The sequence below is a fragment of the Ornithorhynchus anatinus genome, chromosome 10 (assembly GCF_004115215.2).
Source record: "Ornithorhynchus anatinus isolate Pmale09 chromosome 10, mOrnAna1.pri.v4, whole genome shotgun sequence".
In the NCBI taxonomy this organism is placed as follows: Eukaryota; Metazoa; Chordata; class Mammalia; order Monotremata; family Ornithorhynchidae; genus Ornithorhynchus; species Ornithorhynchus anatinus.
In genome coordinates, this window is record NC_041737.1 from 52,211,191 (window position 1) to 52,228,972 (window position 17,782).

Genomic DNA, 17,782 nt, shown 5'->3' on the forward strand with positions numbered 1-17,782 from the left:
CGCTGGGGGACTTGGGCCGGACGCTTCGCTTCTTTGGGCCCCATCTACGAAAGGGGGGGGGAGTCCGTACCTCTTCGTAGAGAAGCAGCGTGGCTCAGTGGCAAGAGCCCGGGCTTTGGAGTCAGAGGGCATGAGTTCGAATCCCGGCTCTGCCCCTTGTCAGCTGGGGGACTGTGGGCGAGTCACTTCACTTCTCTGGGCCTCAGTTCCTTCGTCTGTAAAATGGGGATGAAGACTGTGAGCCCCACGTGGGACAACCCGATTCCCCTGTGTCTACCCCAGCGCTTAGAACAGTGCTCTGCACAGAGGAAGCGCTTAACAAATACCGACATCATTATTATTATTATTATTATTCTCCCTCATGCTTATGTGGGGAGCCCCGTGCGGGACTTGACGATCTCGCCTGGACCCCAGCGCTTCGAACAGTGCTTGGCAAAAAGTAAGCACTTTAAAAGACACTACAATTGCCCCCCTGCCATCCCCACTCCTTCATCTCTTTGCTCACCATATCGCCCCCCCTTCCTCATCATTTTCAGTGGTATTTATTGAATGCTTACTATGCTTCTGCCTGCTGTGTGACCTTGGCCAAGTCACTTCACTTCTCTGGGCCTCCATTCCCTCATCTGTAAAATGGGGATTGAGACGGTGAGCCCCATGTGGGACGGGGACTGTGTCCACCCTGATTTACTTGGATTTGCCCCACAACTTAGTATAGTGCTCGGCACATAATAATAATAATGTTGTTATTTAAGCGCTTACTATGTGCCGAGCACTGTTCTAAGCGCTGGGGTAGATTCAGGGTATTCAGGTTGTCCCACGTGAGGCTCACAGTCTTCATCCCCATTTTCCAGACGAGGGAACTGAGGCCCAGAGAAGTGAAGTGACTTGCCTGAGGTCACCCAGCTGACAAGTGACAGAGCCGGGATTTGAACCCATGACCTTTGACTGCCAAGCCCGGGCTCTTGCCACTGAGCTTCGCTGCTTCTCTAGTAAGCACCCAAATGCCACCATTATGATTATCGCTGTACTAAGCGCACGGGAGAGTTCGACATAGAGTTGGTAGAAACACTGTCTGCTGTGCGATCTTGGCCAAGATACTTTGCTTCTCTGTGCCTCAGTTACCTCATCTGTAAAATAGGGATTAAGAGGGTGAGCCTTAGGTCGGACAGGGACTGTGTCCAGCGCTTTTAACTTGTAGCTATCCCAGCACTTTTCATTCATTCAATCGTATTTATTGAGCGCTTACTATGTGCAGAGCACTGTACTAAGCGCTTGGAATGGACAAATGGGTAACAGAGACAGTCCCTGCCCTTTGCCGGGTTTACAGTCTAATTGGGGGAGACGGACCGATAAGAACAATGACAATAAATAGAATCAAGTGCCTGACACCTAGTAAGCACTTAATACCGCAAGCAGCGTGGCACTTTGGAAAGAGCATGGGTTTAGGAGTCGGAGGTCTTGGGTTCCAATCCCGGCTCCGCCACCCGTCAGCCGGGTGACTTTGGGCAAGTCGCTTCTCGGTGCCTCAGTTCCCTCATCTGTAAAATGGGGATTAAGAGTGTGAGTCTCACGTGGGACCACCTGAATCTCCCCCAGCGCTTAGAACAGTGCTTGGCACATAGTAAGCGCTTAATACCAACATTATATTCCCCATCCGCAATGAGTGTACAGTCAAGAGGCGGGGGGAGACGGACAATATAGATAAATCAATTATGGCTATGGCCATAAGAGCCGTGGGGCTGAGGGAAGGGTGAATAAAGGGGGGCAAATCCAAATTCAAAGGTGGCAAAACCCAGGAATTTCGGCTTGGGGACCCAGAACCAGGGCGGGCGGCCTTAGGGAGCAGAGAGCAGGTCCGTGGCTCAGTGGCAAGAGCCCGGGCTTGGGAGTCCGAGGTCATGGGTTCGAATCCCGCCTCTGCCACCTGTCAGCTGTGCGCCTGTGGGCGAGCCACGTCTCTGGGCCTCGGTTCCCTCATCTGTCAAAGGGGGATGAAGACTGGGAGCCCCACGTGGGACCCCCTGATGACCCAGGACCGACTCCAGCGTTTAGAACAGTGCTCTGCCCCTCGTAAGCGCTTAACAAATAGCACCATTATTAAGAGGGACCCAAGGCCTGAGAGGAAACGGCAAAAGTGGGTGGCTCCCAAGGGGGTCGCCCGGTCTCCCCGCCGTGAGGGGAGGCGAGGCGAGCTGAGGGGACGGCGCGCATGCGCCCGGCGGCGCCACCTCGCCCGCCGCGCGCATGCGCCCGACGGCCCCGCCTCCCCCCGCCGCGCGCATGCGCCCGGCCGTCTCCCTCCCTCCGCCCCTGCGCTCGGCTTGTGGGCGGGAAGAGCCGTGATAGGCGGAGAGGCCGAAGGGGGCGGGGCCCGGCCCGAGATGGCCGCCCCCGCGCGCGCCCGCGGCTCGGGCCCCCGCGCGCGCCCGCGGCTCGGGCCCGCGCCTCTAAGGACCGGTGCGCTCGGCCCGCAGCCATCGATCCATCGATCCGTCGATCGGTGGGAAGCCCGGGGGTCCGCAGGCTCAGGAGGTGAGCCGGTGGGCGGCGGGGGTGGGCGCACGGGCGGGCAGGCGGCCGCGGGGCCGGTGGCAAGAGCCCGGGCTGGGGAGTCCGAGGTCATGGGTTCGAATCCCCGCCCCGCCACTTGTCAGCTGGGGCCCTGTGGGCGAGTCACTTCGCCCCTCTGGGCCTCATCTGGAAAGTGGGTCTTAACCGTGAGCCTCACGTGGGACAACCTGGATCCCCCCCCCCGCCCAGCGCTCAGAACAGTGCTCGGCCCATAGTAAGCGCTTAACGAATGCCAACGTTATTATTTCTCCCCTCCAGAGCCGCACGGCCGGTGACCTGATGGAGATCCAGGCGGTGACCGTCAAGGAGGAGCCCCCCGAGGCCTGGGCGGGCGCGGACCCTTTGGGCCTCGTCCCCGACCTCCTCTTCGACGAACGGAGCCGCGCCAGGGCGCCGGGCGGCGGCGGCCACCTCCAGTGCCGCGCGTGCGGCCGGCGCTGCCCGGGCCTCGCCGGCCCGCGCGCGCGGCGCGACCCGCACCCGGGCGAGCGCCCTTACCGCTGCCCCCAGTGCCCCCGGGCCCTCGCCGCACCCGCCCGCCTCCTGACGCGCCGGCGGCGGCGAGCGGCGGCCGACGGGGAGCGGGCGGCCTCGTGCCCCGGCCCCTCTCCCGCGGCGGCGGCCGCCCCCCGCGTCCCGGCCCCGCCGCCCCCCGCCGCCCCGCCGGCCAAGCCCTACGCCTGCGGCTTCTGCCGGAAGCCCTTCAGACGCTCGTCGGACCTGCGGGACCACGAGCGGGTGCACACGGGCGAGCGGCCCTACCGCTGCGGCTTCTGCGGGAAGGCCTTCACCCAGTCGTCCGTGCTGGCCGGGCACACCCGCATCCACACCGGCGAACGGCCCTTCCGCTGCGGGGTCTGCGGCCGGGCCTTCAACAACTCCTCCAATTTCAAGAAACACCAGAGGACGCACCGGCCCCAGCCCGGCCCCTCACGGGCGGCGGACAAAGGGGAGGCCCGTCCCGGGACCGCGGGGCCTCCGGGGGAGGTGGGCGTCTTGGGGAGGGAGACCCAGGTGGGGAAGGAGGAGAAGCCGGGGGAGGTCAAGAGGGTGAGGGGCGGAGGATGGGGGTGTGGACAGGGAGGGAGGGAGGAGGAAGAAGCTGGAGGCGAGGGGCGGGGACGGGACGACGGGGGGCCGGTGGCCGTGGGCAGGCCACTCGGTGGGGACGTGGGATGGGAGGAGGTTGGGGATGAAGGTGCGGGGGGCGGAGGGGAGGAGAGTGGCGCGGGGAAGGCCGGGCTGGAGGCCGGGGTCTGGAAAGACCCCAGCGGGCCAGGGGAGTGCCCAGGGGAGGCCGGGAACGGGTTGGGGTGGGGGGACGACGGGGAGGAGGAAGGCGGGCAAGGCTGGGCCGGGAGACCGTACATCTGCTTCGCCTGCCAGAAGCGGTTCAGGCGGGCCACGGACCTCAAGGAGCACCTGCGCGTGCACACGGGCGAGAGGCCCTTCCGCTGCCCCGTCTGCCCCAAGCGCTTCACGCAGGCCTCGGCCCTGGCCACCCACAGGCGGGTGCACACGGGCGAGCGGCCCTTCCGCTGCCCCGTCTGCCCCAAGCGCTTCAACAACTCCTCCAACTGTGCCAAACATCGGCGGGTCCACACGGGGGAGCGGCCCCACCGCTGCCCCATCTGCCCGCAGGCCTTTCCCGAGCGCCGTCGCCTCGCCCGGCACCTCAGCGCCCTTCACGGCCTCGCCCCGCCTTAGGGTGACGGTCCATCTCTCCCTCTTCTCCCCGCCGTGTCCTTTCTTTCGAACGAGCCGGTCGCCCACCTGGAGCCGGCTGTGGACCCCCATCAGGATTTAGGCCCCGAGCCCACCGAGGGTAGAGGGCGACGCCGGGCTGGAGGGTCTCCCGTTCCCCGGCGGATAGGTGCCACCCTCCGGACGGCAGAACGGGGAAGCGAAAGTCACCTGGGGGTCACGGAGCCCCTTCCCCCCTCATTACACCCCAGAGAGGGGGTCGGTGCTCACACACCCTGTTACTTCTGATTAAAGGCGTTTCTGTTGGGGACGTGTCTGGTGTGGCTCTGTTTGGGACATGGGGGGGTGGGTCAGAGGGGGGCTCCAGCCCCCTCCTCAGGCTGAGATCCCTTGGAGGTGGAGGGTGGGGTCAGGTGAAGAGCACTTCCCCGGGGGGTCTCATCCCAGCTCTGCACGCTGCTCTTGTAGGGTTAGGGGCAAGTCCCTTTGCTTCTCTGGTTCCGTTTCCTCATCTGGAAAAAGAAGGGATTCAACAGCCGGTCCCCCCCACCTCTAGACCGTGAGTCTCTGGTGCGGCAGGGCCGGCGTTTGATGAGGCTGCGATTGATCTGCCCCCTCCGCACGCGACTAATTCAGCGCTTGGCCTAGGCTAGTGCTTAATAAAAGCCCCAACCGCTCTGAAGGAGGGGAAGTCCGAGGGGCAGGGAGGCCGACCTCTCCGGTGCCGCAGGGGAGGGGGTAGATGGCCCGGGCTCGTCGGGATGAGGTGGGAGTCACTCCCCGCTCAGAGGCCCCCACTCGGGGGGCCCTTCCGTGGGAGGGCAAAAACGACCCCCCCCTCCCAAGAAGCCGCGTTGACAGTTTTATTGTCCGCTTCGTCTGTACAACCTCCCCACCCCTTCCCACCCCACCCCAGCATCAAAACAGAAACGGGTCCCCCCCGCCCCCCCACGGCACCACCCACTCCGGCCGGGCACGGGGGCGGGGCGGACGGACCAGAATCCACTCGCGATCGGGGATCGGGGGGCGGGGGCGGGGGGGTTGGAGGCGGAGGTCGCCGCTGGGGTCCGGGGGGTGTCTGGGGAGAGACTCGGCGAGGGGAAGGGGCGGAGGGTGGGTGTCGGCGGACAGGGCGGGCGCCGCCGGCGGGTCGGGTCTCCGTGGGGCCTCGGGGGCGCCCCGACCCCCCGCCCCTCCGCCCCCGCCTCCCCGCCTCTGCGGCCGGAGGCGCGGGGGAGCACGGCAGGCCCGCCGGGGGAGGGCGAGGGGCCGGCGGGGTGGCCCCCCGCGACGAGGCCTCGGGTCCCTTTCTGCGGGAGTCCGTGGGGAGGGAGGACCGGGGCGGGGAGGGAGGGTCCCGAGGCCACGCCCGCCCCCCGGCGACCCGGTCCCCGCCGCCGCCGCCTCAGGTGTCCTTGGCTGCCAGGGCCCCCCCGGCGTGGGCCTGGGCCTGGGCCTGGGCCTGCAGCCTCTCCACCTTGTGGACCTGCCGGTGCTTCTTGAGCCCGTAGGTGTTGGCGAAGGCCTCCCCGCAGGCGGCGCAGCGGAAGGGCCGGCCGCCCTGGTGGGCCGCCAGGTGCTTGCGGAAGTAGCCGGGGTCCTTGAAGAGCTTGAGGCAGGCCGGGCAGCGCAGGTCCGGGCGGGCGGGCTCGTGGGCCCGCTGGTGGCGCAGCACGGAGCTGAGGTAGAAGAACCCCTTGCCGCAGTGCTCGCAGCGGTAGGCGCGCTCGCCGAGGTGCAGCCGCTGGTGCTCCAGCAGGTTGGAGCGGTAGCGGAAGGTCTTGCCGCAGGCGCCGCAGCGCTGGGGCCGGGGCACGGCGTGGAGCCGCCGGTGCTCGGCCAGGCTGGACGACTGGGCGAACCGCTTGGCGCAGACGCCGCACTTGAAGGCCCGCTCGCCGGTGTGCACCACGCGGTGCTGGCGCAGGTACCAGGAGCGCAGGAAGCCCCGGCCGCAGACGCCGCAGCGGTAGGGGCGCTGCTCCGTGTGGCAGCGCTGGTGGCGCATCAGCAGGGCCGCCTCCCAGAAGCGCTTGCCGCAGACGGGGCAGCGGAAGCCCCGCTTCTGCCGGTGGCTGCGCCGGTGCAGCAGCAGGTCGTAGGCGCCGGCGAAGCTCTGGCCGCACAGGCCGCAGCCCAGGGTCCGCCGCACCAGGTGCACGTACTTGTGGGTCACCAGCCCCAGGAAGTGCTTGAAGCTCTGCCCGCACGTGCCGCAGCTGAAGCGCTCCCCGGCCCCGGCCGCCAGCAGCGGGGGCGCCTCCTCGCCCGTGGCGCCCGCCAGGGCCGCCACCGCCGCGCCCACCTCCCCCGCCAGCCCGTTCTCCAGGCCGGCCGCCTCGGCGGCCCCCGCCGGCCCGGCCCCGCCGGCGGCCCCGGCCGGCCCGCCCCCGCCGTCGGGGCCCAGCAGGCGCTCGGGGCCGCCTGGTGCACCAGCTTGTGCCACATGAGGTTCTCGATGAAGCCGAAGGCCTTCCCGCAGGCGTCGCAGCCGTAGGGCTTCTCGGCCATGTGCGCCTCCTTGTGGGACATGACGTGGAAGAGGTCGGGGAAGTGCTCGCCGCAGTCGGAGCAGGCGTAGCTCAGGGCCTCGGCCGCCCCGGGCCCCAGCCCGCTGGGGCCCGCCCCGCCGCCCCCGGGGCCCGGGGGGCCGGGGGGCGGGGCCAGGGCGCAGGGCAGCTGCAGCCGGTGGACCTGGCGGTGGCGGGTGAGGCTCTGCGGGTAGCCGAAGACCTTGCCGCAGAGCTCGCACTTGTAGGGCCGCTCGCGGGTGTGCACCACGTGGTGCTTGCTCAGGTGGAAGGACTCCCGGAACCGCTTGCCGCACACGGGGCACTGGTGCGGCTTCTCCCCGGTGTGGATGCGCTCGTGCCGCTTCAGCGTCTCCCGCCGCCCGAACCCGCGGCCGCACAGCCCGCAGCAGAAGGGCTTGGCGGCCGGCCCCGGCCCGCCGGCCCCGCCCCCCGCGGCCCCCGGCCCGGCCCCGGCCCCGCCCCCGCCGAGGAGCAGCGGGTGGGCCCCCAGCAGGGGCACCGGCACGGCCCCGTACACCACGGCCGCCGCCGCCGCCTTCTCGTCGGCCGCCCCGGGCTCGGGCGGGGGCAGCAGGTAGGGGGGGAAGCCGGGCGGCGGGGCGGCGGGGGCGGGGCCGGGGCGCCTCCTTGGCCCCCTCGGCGCCGGGCCCGGCCGCCGCCGCCGCCGCCGCGTGGGCCGCCGCCGCCGCCGCGTGGGCCGCCGCCGCGTGGGCCGCCTTGTGCCTCAGCAGGCTCTGCGGGGCGGCGTAGCTCTTGCCGCAGACGTCGCAGGGGTAGTCCGGGCGGGCCGAGGCCGGGGAGGAGGCCGCCGGGCCGGAGCCCGGGGCCGCGTGGGCCGCCTGGTGCTTGAGGAGGTAGGCCGCGTCCCGGAAGGCCTTGCCGCAGATGCCGCAGGGCAGGCGCAGGAGGTCGGCCGAGTGCGTCTTGATGTGGCGCTTCAGGCTCTCGCGGCGGTTGAAGCTCTTGCCGCAGGCGGAGCAGCTGAAGGGCTTCTCCCCCGTGTGGATGATCTGATGCTGGTGCAGGTGGCTGGGCTTCTTGAACACCTTCCAGCACAGCGAGCAGGTGAAGGGGCCGTCCCCGCTCCCGGCGGCGGGCGGGTGAGGCGGAGGGGGCGGGGGCGGCCCGGGGGGCGCCGCCGCGCCCGCCCCCTCCGCCGCCGGCGCCCCGCCGAGGGCCGGGAGGGGCGGCGGGGCGCCCCCGTCGGCGGGCCCGGGGCCCGGCCCGGGCGGGGCGGGGGGCGGCGGCGGGGCGGGTCCGGCGGGCGGGGGCTGGGCCTCCTTGTGGCAGCGGCGGTGGCGGATGAGGCTGGACACGTGGTTGTAGGTGCGCCCGCAGACGCCGCACTCGTACGGCCGCTCCCCGCTGTGCACCAGCATGTGCTGCACCAGGTGCGACGACTGCTTGAAGGACTTCTGGCAGACGCCGCAGGGGAACCGCCGCTCCATCAGGTACTTCAGCCGCCGGAAGTAGCCCTTGTCGTCCTTGGCGGGGTCCCCCGGGGGGACCGGCGCGGGCGGCGGGACCGGGGACGGGACGGCGGAGGCGGCCGAGACGGCCGCCGGCAGGGCCGCGGCGGGCGGGACCGGAGGCAGGCCGCCCCCCGCCGTCCCCACCACCCCGCCCACGCCCACCCCGCCGCGCTTCAGGCTCCCGAAGAGGTGCTGGTGGCCGGAGAGGTCGACGATGCCCCACTGCGGGGCCCCGAAGGCCGCGTCGAAGATCGGCTGCCCGGCCGGGGGGGCCCCGAACCCCGGAGGCGGCGGCGGCGGCGGCGGAGGCAGGGGGGCCTCCGGCTTCTTGGCCGAAGAGGAGGCGGCGGAGGCGGAGGAGGAGGAGGAAGAGGAGGAGGAGGCGGCGGCCGACGAAGACGACGGGGTCTCGGCTTTGAAGTCCTTCGGCTTGTGGGGCGGCGGGGCGGGGCGGTCGAAGGGGGGAGGCGGCGGCGGGGGTGGCACGTAGTCATACTGGGGGGGGCCCGGGGGCGGCGGGGGGCAGGGGAGCGTAGCCACGGCTTTGGGGTGGTCGTGGGCGGCGCCGCCCCCCCCGGCCCCGTAGAGCTCCATCGGTTCGAAGCGCTGGTGGTTCAGGAACTCCAGGAAGTCGAAGGGATAACTCTGGAAATGGACTCCGTCCTCGCCGCCGCCGACCCCGCCGCCTCCGCCCGCGTTTGCTTCCATCTCCGCCCCCCCCCAGGGACCACGGCAGCTCGTGGCGGGGGGCGCTGGGGATCCTGTGAGGGAGGAAGAAGCGGGTTATAAAAAGCGGGAAAGCTGGCCCTCCCCATCCCTCGCCTCCGGTCGTCCCCGGGGAAGCAACGGCATCTACCGGACGCTCCCCGGGTGCGGCGTACTAAGCCCTTCCCCGCGTCCCGCCCTCGTTCGTCTTCATCTGCCCCGGGGGTGCCCAACCCCCTGCCTCCTCTCCATTGTCTCGGGGGCCCGGGCATCCCGTCCGAGGCTGCCCACTGACCCCCGGGCCGACGGTGGGGAGGGCGGGTGGAGGAGCCAAGAGATGCTCCGTCTAGAAGGGGGTTCCCTATGCAACGGTCCCCCGCCCCCCACGTAATAATAACGTTGACATTTAAGCGCTTACTATATGCAGAGCACTGTTCTAAGCGCTGGGGGAGATACACATCCACATAGACACCCACAGACCACTCCATCCCTCACCCTCTTTCTGCAGCCCGTCGCTCTGGGAGGAGGGAAAGGGGAGAAGTGGGGGGGGGGGGTCCCCCCGTGGGCAGCGATGACCCCCCCAGGGGGGTAGCATTGGGGGCGCTGGGTGAGAAGGGGGGGGTCCTGCCCCTCGCCCTGCGGGGCTGACCTCTGACCCCGGGATGCCCGACCCCGAGCCCCCGCCATATGGGGGGGAGGGGTCTCCTTCCCCCCTCCCCCCACCCCGGGCTCTTACCTGGGGGGGGCGGGGGAGGGTCGCTGTCCTTCGGACGGGATGGGGGGGGAGGGGAACGGGGCGGGCGGGGACGGGAAAGAAAAGAGGGGGAAAAAGAGGAGGGAGAGGAAGAGGAGGAGGAGGGAGGAGGAAGGAAGAGGAAGGAGGCGCCGCCGCGTCGGGGAGACCCCAGGGCCCAACCGGAAGTGCCTCCCCCCTCCCCCCTCCCCCCCACCGGAAGCGGAAGGAGCGAACTCGGGGCTGCCCGGGGAGGGAGGCGCCAGAGAGCGCGCGAGCGCGCGCGCGCCGACGATAGGCGGAGCGCGCGGCAGGGGGCGGGGCTGCGTCCGCGCGGCCGCTCGGGGCAGGAGCGTTTCCGGGAGGAAGCGGCCCCGCCCCTCCGTCTTGCGCCAACCGCCCGCGCCTGCGCACTCCGGCCCTCCGCCTCCCGCCCCGCCCCCTCCCTCCCCGTCCCCTCCCCCCCCCCGCGGCTGCCCTGCTCCTGTCAGCCCGATGAGGGGCGGGGATGCTCTCTAGCTGTTGCCCCGTGGCCCTGTCCGAACGCTTAGTCCTGGGCTGTGCACATAGTAAGCGCTCAATAAAGACGATTGGATGAATGACTGCATGAATGAATGCAGGGTGGTCCCCGCGCTGGACAGTGGGCGTCGGCGAGCCAGGACGGCCGAGGTCCTGGGGGAGTTGCACTGCAGGAGCAAAGGCCTTTTAAAGGGGCCCGAAGAGTTTAACGCCCCCCCCCCCCCGCCCCATATACACACTATATACTCTCTCTATATATATAGGGAAGCAGCGTGGCTCAGTGGAAAGAGCCCGGGCTTGGGAGTCAGAGGTCATGCGTTCGACTCCCGGCTCAGCTGTGTGACCGTGGGCGAGTCGCTTCACTTCTCTGGGCCTCGGTTCCCTCATCGGTAAAACGGGGATTAACTGGGAGCCTCACGTGGGACGACCTGATGACCCTGTCTCCACCCCAGCGCTTAGAACAGTGCTCTGCACATAGTAGGCGCTTAACAAATACCCACATTACACACACACCTTCCCAATTCCCAACCTCGCGTGCCCCCTCCAAGGCAGGCCTCAGCAATCCCTACGAAGCTCCCCAACATCCCCCGCCACTATACTTGCCATTCCCCACTGTGGGACCTCGGGTTTATTTCCCCCATGCTCAGGTCCCCTCCTGCCCCCCACTTTCTGTTCTTTACATGGCACCAGTTAAGTCTTAACTATGTCCTCACTAACTAACTAAGTCCTAACTAACTAGCACCTAGCCAGGCCTTCCTCTCCATTCCACTCTTTAAACTCCTTCCCTTCCACCACCTGTAATTTCTCTCGGTCTCGGTCTCCGCTACCCTGTAACCTCCTTCGGGGCAGGGGTCCTGTCTGCCAACTCTGTCCAACTCATCCGTGCCCTTGGTGCAATACTCTGCCCGGAGCCAGCATTCAAAATATACTGCAGTCCTCTAGACTCTGAAGTTCAGGCCGCCCCCAGAAGGGGAACTCAGACTTGAAGGGTTTGAAAATGGGCAGCGGGGAGACGGGACAAGAGATCTTCAGTCAGTTTTGAAAATGATGATGATGGTACGTGGTAAGTGCTGACTGTGGGCCGGGCACTCTACACTAAGCGCCGGGGTGGGTCCAAGCAAATCGAGCTGGACACGGTCCCTGTCTCGCGTGGCCCTCACGGTCTCAGTCCCCGTTATACAGATGAGGTAACTGAGGCACAGAGAAGCAAAGTGACTTGCCCGAGGTCACGCAACAGACAAGCGGGGGAGGCGGGATTAGAACCCATGACCTCCTGACTCCCAGGCCCCTGCTCTATTCACCACACTACACTGCTTCTCATCTCTCTGTGTTTCCAGTCCCACCTCTTCTCACCGTGTAAAAAGCCGCTGTGCCCACTCTTCTTCCCTCCCTCCAACGCCACCCTTGACCGGTCAGCCTCTGGTGGTCCCTTTCCTTCTCCCTTCAAACATCTCCACATCTCCCCCATCCTAAAAAAAAACAAACATTCCTCTCTGGATCCCACTGCGCCATGCAGCTATCATCCTGTCCCCCTTCTCCCGTTCCGGTGCAAACCCCTCCGATGGGTTGTCTGCTCCTGCCAGCTCTACTTCCTCTCCTCCAACTCCCTTCTTCACTCCCCTGAAACCGCTCCTCTCCGAGGTCACCGATGACCTCCTTCGTGCCAAATCTAACAGACCCTACTCTGCCGTAATCCTCCTCAACCTCTCCGCTGCCTTCGACCCTTCATCCGTTTCCTTCTCCTGGAAACGCCAATTTGGATTTTTCTGACAGTCTTTTCCTGGTTCTCCTCTTACCTCTCGGACCGCTGCTTCTCCGTCTCTTTTGCCAGCTCTCCCCCTAACTCCGGGTGTCCCCTATGGCTCTGTTCTGCAAACCCTTCTCTTCTGACTTTAAACTCACTCCCTTGGGCAGCTCATCCTCTCCCGTGCCTCCAACTGCCACCTCTATGCAGATGATTTCCAAATCTACCTCGCTAGCCCTGACCCTCTCTCCTCTGCAATCTCATATTTCCTTCTGCCTCCAGGATGGCTCACTGGCACTTCAAGCTCAATCTGTCCAAAACCGAATCCCTTATCTCACCTCCCCGCAACAAGATCGTCTCCTCCCCCTCACTTTCTCATCACAGTTGGCCATTCCACACCCTCCCCGGCCCTGAAGCCCACGACCTTGGCATTCTCCTTAACTCCTCCCTCGCTGTCAACCCCCATACTGCTTCTGTTGCCAAATCCTTCCAGTTTTTCCTCCAAAACATTTCCTGGATCCACCCCTCCCTCTCCATCTAAATGGCCACCATACTGATGCCCACCACGCTTATGTGCATATCTGTCATTTTACTTATTTCTATTCATGTCTGTCTCCCCCGCTAGATGCAAGCTCATCGAGGGCAGGGATTGTGCCTGTTCTACTTTTCTACTGTACTCTCCCAAGCGCTTAGTACAGTGCTCTGCACACAGTAAGTGTTCAATAAATATAAGTGACTGACTGATCCGGACATTTGTCTATCCTGGCTTAACTACTGAATCAGCTTCCTCACTGATCTCCCTCCCTAGTGTCTCCCTTTTCCTGTTCACTCTTCACTTTCTTTCCCAGATCATTTTTCTAAAACATCCTTCTCCATAGGTTTCCTAACTCCCCTTAAAAATTTCCAGCAGTTGCCCATTCCTCTCCACACCAAGCGGAAACCCTGGATCGTTAGCTTTAAAGCACTCAATCAATCTCTCTCCCTCCAAACTTTTTCACTCTCTTCTGCCACTATGCCCTGGCTCACGCTTTTCATTCCTAATTCTGGGGCCTCATTCTCATCTTGTTGCTGACCTCTTGTTCACACTCTCTGCACCACCCTTTCCTTTAAAAGAAAAAAATGGTATTTGTTAAGCACTCACTATGCGCCAGGCACTGTACTGAGTGCTGGGGTAGATACGAGTCAATCAGGTTGGACACAGTCCATGCCCCACAAGGGGCTCACAGTCTTAATCCCCATTTTGCAGATGAGGTAACTGAGGCCCAGGGAAGTGAAGTGACTTGCCCAAGGTCATGCACCAGACAGGTCGTGGAGCAGGGATTAGAGAGAAGCAGCATGGTTTAGTGGAAAGAGCATGGATCTGCGAGTCAGAGGATGTGGGTTCTCTTCCCAGCTCTGCCTCTTGCCCGATGTGTGACCTTGAGCAAGTCACTTCACTTCTCTGGGCCTCAGTTACCTCATCTGTAAAATGGGGATTAAGACTGTGAGCCCCTCGTGGGACAACCTGATTAGCTTGTATCTACCCCAGCGCTTAGAACAGTGCTTGCCACATAGTAGGCGCTTACAAAATACCATGATTATTATTATTATTACTCTGACAGATCATGGCTCTCCCCATCTAGGAAACCCTTCTGTAATCACATCTCCTCCTGGAGGCCTTCCCTAAGTGATTTCTCATCTCCCCCCTCATCTCCCCCTCCTACTATTTTGGCACTTCCCCACCACGGAGACACTTAAGTACTCACAACCCCTCTAATACCCATGTACCTAGGTTACATAGTCTATTACTTAAAACATTAATGCATTTACATAGCCCCATTTCCTTCTCCCTCCTATTTGTTATTTATTTTAGTGTCTGCCTCCCTTGCCAGATTGTAAACTTCTTGAAGGCAGGTATTCTTATTCTACATCTGTTGGACTCTGCTAAGTGTGCAGTGCAGTGCTCTGCACCCAGTTGGCGCTCAATAAACGCTACTGATTGATAGACCTTCTATTCCCCGACAACCCAAGCCCCCCAGCGAGCACTGAGCAGAGTAAAACGGAAAACAGATGTATTTACTACCTCCTCCTACGAGTCTCTTTTTTAATATTTGTTGAACACTCACTACATACCAGGCATTGTACTAAGCCCTGGGGTAGATACAACCTTATCAGGTCGGACACAGACCCATTCCCACAAGGAGCTGATGGTCTTAATCTCCATTTTACGGGTGAGTTAACTGAGGCCCAGAGAAGTGAAGTGACTGGCCCAAGGTCCCACAGCAAAGTGGCAGAGCCGGCATTAGAACCCAGGTCCTTCTAACTCCCAGGCCCAGGGTCTATCCACTAGGCCTCACTGCTTCTCCTCCTGCAATAAGTTAGTTCTGAGGAAACAGGGGGTGAGGGGAAGATATATATTGGGGATGGAAATAACGATCATCTCTCCCTCCCTCCTGACCTGCTTCCTCTTCCAGCTCTGAAAATCTTGGCTCCTCCTTTCCAGTCATTCCAACCCCTAAGGGAAAAAACCAAACTCGGGCATTTTGTAACCCTGCTCTGATAAAACTCCCCATTGGCCACTTAGCCTCCATCTCCCCACCATCTGAAAGAAGAGAAATCAAGCCTTTGAACTTTCTCCAGAATTCCCAACCGCTAATTGCACTCCCACTGCTGACTTGGTCTCTTGTTCCCTTTCCAAAAGATCCAGGTGTCCGATCTCCCCCAGAGGTGAAGGGAAGGGGAGGAAGGGAAAGAGCCCCGGCCTGGGAGTCAGAGGACCTAGGTTCTAATCCCGGCTCCGTCGCTCGCCTGCTGGGTGACCTTGGGCAGATTGCTTCACTTCTCGGTCCCTCACTTCCCTCATCTGCAGAATGGGGATTCAATACCTGCTCTCCCTCCTGCTTAGACTGTGAGGCCCTTGTGGGACCTGATGATCTCGTGTCTACCCCGTGGTACAAATAGTAAGCACTTAACAAATACCATAGTTATTGACCCAGAGAAAGCGCTCAACAAATATTATCATCGTCATTATTATTATTATGTGTCAGCGCTGCAGAAGGTGATCGGATCACTAGAAACCTCAGCCACAAGACCAGTAGGACTGTGGCTTCAGCTCAGGGTCTGTTCTATTGGAATGATCCAGATCTGACAGGTACAGGATAGTGTGGAGGCACAGGGAACAAAAGTGCAGTCCATGATGGGTAAGCGGTGAGAGCCCCATCGCACTTTCTTGGCCCTTAAGGGCACTACCTAAGACACTTCAGAGAAGCAGCGTGGCCGACTGCAAACAGCCCAGGCCTGAGAGTCAGAGGACCTGGGTTCTAATCCCGGCTCTGCCACCTGTCTGCTGCGTGACCCTGGGCAAGTCGCTTCACTTCTCTGTACCTCAGTTACCTCATCTGCAAAATGGGAGTGAAGATTGTCTTAAGACTGTGAGCTCCATGGGAGACATGGACTGTGTCCAACCAGATTAGCTACCCCAGTGTGTCTGGCACCTAGTAAGCGCTTAACGGATACCATTAAAAACGTACACTGGCGGAAGAGTGGCCACTGTCTTTACTGTGGGTGACTCCATGGATGTTCTGTGAGGACCAAGAGTCGCTAGATCGATGCTTTCCCAGAGATGGAGAAGGGTTTGGGAGCCCAGGAAGGTCTGGCCTTAGAGGTGAGAGGTGGGGTGGCATGAGTTTACTTGTTTTGATGTGTATATATGTCTATAATTCTATTTTTTTAATATTGATGTCTGTTTACTTGTTTTGATGTCTTCTCTGTCCTTCGAGACTATAAGCCCGGTGTGGGCAGGGATCTCTCTTTATTGCTGAATTGTACATTCCAAGCACTTAGTACAATGGTCTGCGCACGGTAAGCGCTCAATAAATATGATTGAATGAATGAATTGAGGAAAAGCTCCCTGGGCAAAGCTGATGGTCCAGGAGGGAGGGTTTCTCACTTACAGAAAGCAGTTGGGCGGACTCCAAGGGCCTTCAGGTTCAGGAGGTAGGTCATCCCAGTTTCCTTGCCTTGTAGTTGTCAGCCAGTGATCCAGCCCCAAGTCCTTCATCTGGTGGCTGGGAGCAATTGGCTTTCTCCTTGGGCTTCAGATGGAGTTGAGGGCAACGGGCTCCATTGGGGCTTGTCCACAGGAAACCATCTGGAAGAAGGGAGAAATGGGAAGGAGATCACTTTTCTGTGAAAAGGTGCTCGCCATCCAGTCTCAGAGAGTGGCCTGGGTCTCCCCCCGTGGTCCTGTAGCTCCTTCGCCAAGTCCTCTGCAACCCCAGCCTCCCTGCCCTTCTCTTCAGTCACCCTGCTTCCCCTTTCCCCTCCATTCTAGTCATTCCCGTAAGCGTTGGTACCGCTTCATGCCTGGCTCCAAGATGGGTAGGAGAGCGCAAGCAGAGGTAAAAGGCTTGGGAGTGTAGGTGCCACCTTGTCGTTTTGCCTGGGGGGGTGGTGAAAAGGATCATGGATTTTAGGGAGAATAAGGCTGGTGAGAGCAGAAATTTACACCCTATCAGGCTAGAAAGTTGTCATTTCTGGGTCTTTTCCACCCCAACTGGGAACACTCAGCTCTTGTCAGAGGCCTGGGAAGAGCAAGTCTGGGAATTCTGCTCAAGAGGTGGTGGGGAATATTGCCCCCTTAGCCTCTGGGAAAAGGATACCTACGGTAGGAAGGGATGCTCTGTGAGAGCAGCCTGGGTGTAAGGGCGCAAAGAAACGGACAAAGGAGGTGGTGGAGGACTGGTGTGGGGAAGTGGGGGCAGCTCCAATAATGGGACGGGAAGAGGCGGGGAGTCTAGGGAGTGGGGGTCAGGGGCTGACGTCGAAGTGAGACTGCAGAGAGCAAATGCAGGGGAAGTGTATAGGTAAGACTGTAGATTTTATAGACCTTGGAGGTATGGGGAATAAGACCGTGTGCCCCAGGTGGAACGGGGAAGTGGTCCAACCTGATTAAAATATATCTATCCCAGTGCTTAGAGCAATGCTTGGCACATAGTAAGCGCTTAACAAACACAAGTATTGTTATAGATTGTCAGCTCTTTGTGGACAGGCACTGCCCAAGTGCTTAGTTCAGTGCTTTGCACATAGTAAGTACTCAATAAATACGAGCGAGCGATCGAGAAGGATGGACACGGAGTCCTCACTCCCTCCCCTTCGCAGATACACCACATTTTCACGGCAGCAATCGGTGACAGGGCATTGAGAAAAGGGGAATCGTTGAGAGGGGGGCAACCTCCACCTGGAGAAAGTGCCTGTGATGGTCGGAATAAAAATGGGAGTGAGGCTAGTGCTTGGCCTCCATTTCTTGGGTGGGCAGTGGCCCTTCAGGTCTTCTTTGTGGGGGGCCAGTAACCCCCAATTCTTCTTGGTGGGCATGCTCCTTAGATGCAAAAAGAAACAAAGGACTCAAGACTCAGAGGGAGGCGCTGAAAAAACTAATCCCATCAGATCTATCATCCAACTCCCCCATTTGCCACTGGGAGTTTCTTCCTCTCTGAGTTGAGGGGTGAAGATAGACAAATGGCGAGGCAGAATTAGAACCCTGGTCCTCCGACTCTCAGGCACGGGCGCTTTCCTCTAGGCCATGCCGCTTCTCTATTACACACCTTCTCGCGGATATGTGTCTGGTCCAGGGGAAGGAGCATCCGACTCCTCATTATCCTTCCTCTCCCCTTCCCAAGAGCGAATGAGGGGTCAATTTGGGAAGAGGGATAGATGACCAATTCTTGGAAAGAACAGAGTTCATTCCAATCTGAGGCGACGCAAAAACTGATCGTAAAACATAATAATGGTGGTAATTGTTAAGCACTTACTATGTGCC

General features: G+C 62.1%; 1 protein-coding gene across 1 annotated transcript; it reads right to left on the reverse strand.

The window, feature by feature from the left end:
• Positions 1-5,501: 5,501 nt before the first annotated feature.
• Positions 5,502-12,211, reverse strand: ZNF865 (zinc finger protein 865). The gene is given in 4 exon segments (XM_039913247.1): positions 5,502-6,696; positions 6,699-7,415; positions 7,468-9,042; positions 12,035-12,211. Coding segments are annotated over 3 exon segments (3,255 nt in total). The 5' UTR covers positions 8,990-9,042; positions 12,035-12,211; the 3' UTR covers positions 5,502-5,680.
• Between the last annotated feature and the right edge of the window lie 5,571 nt (positions 12,212-17,782).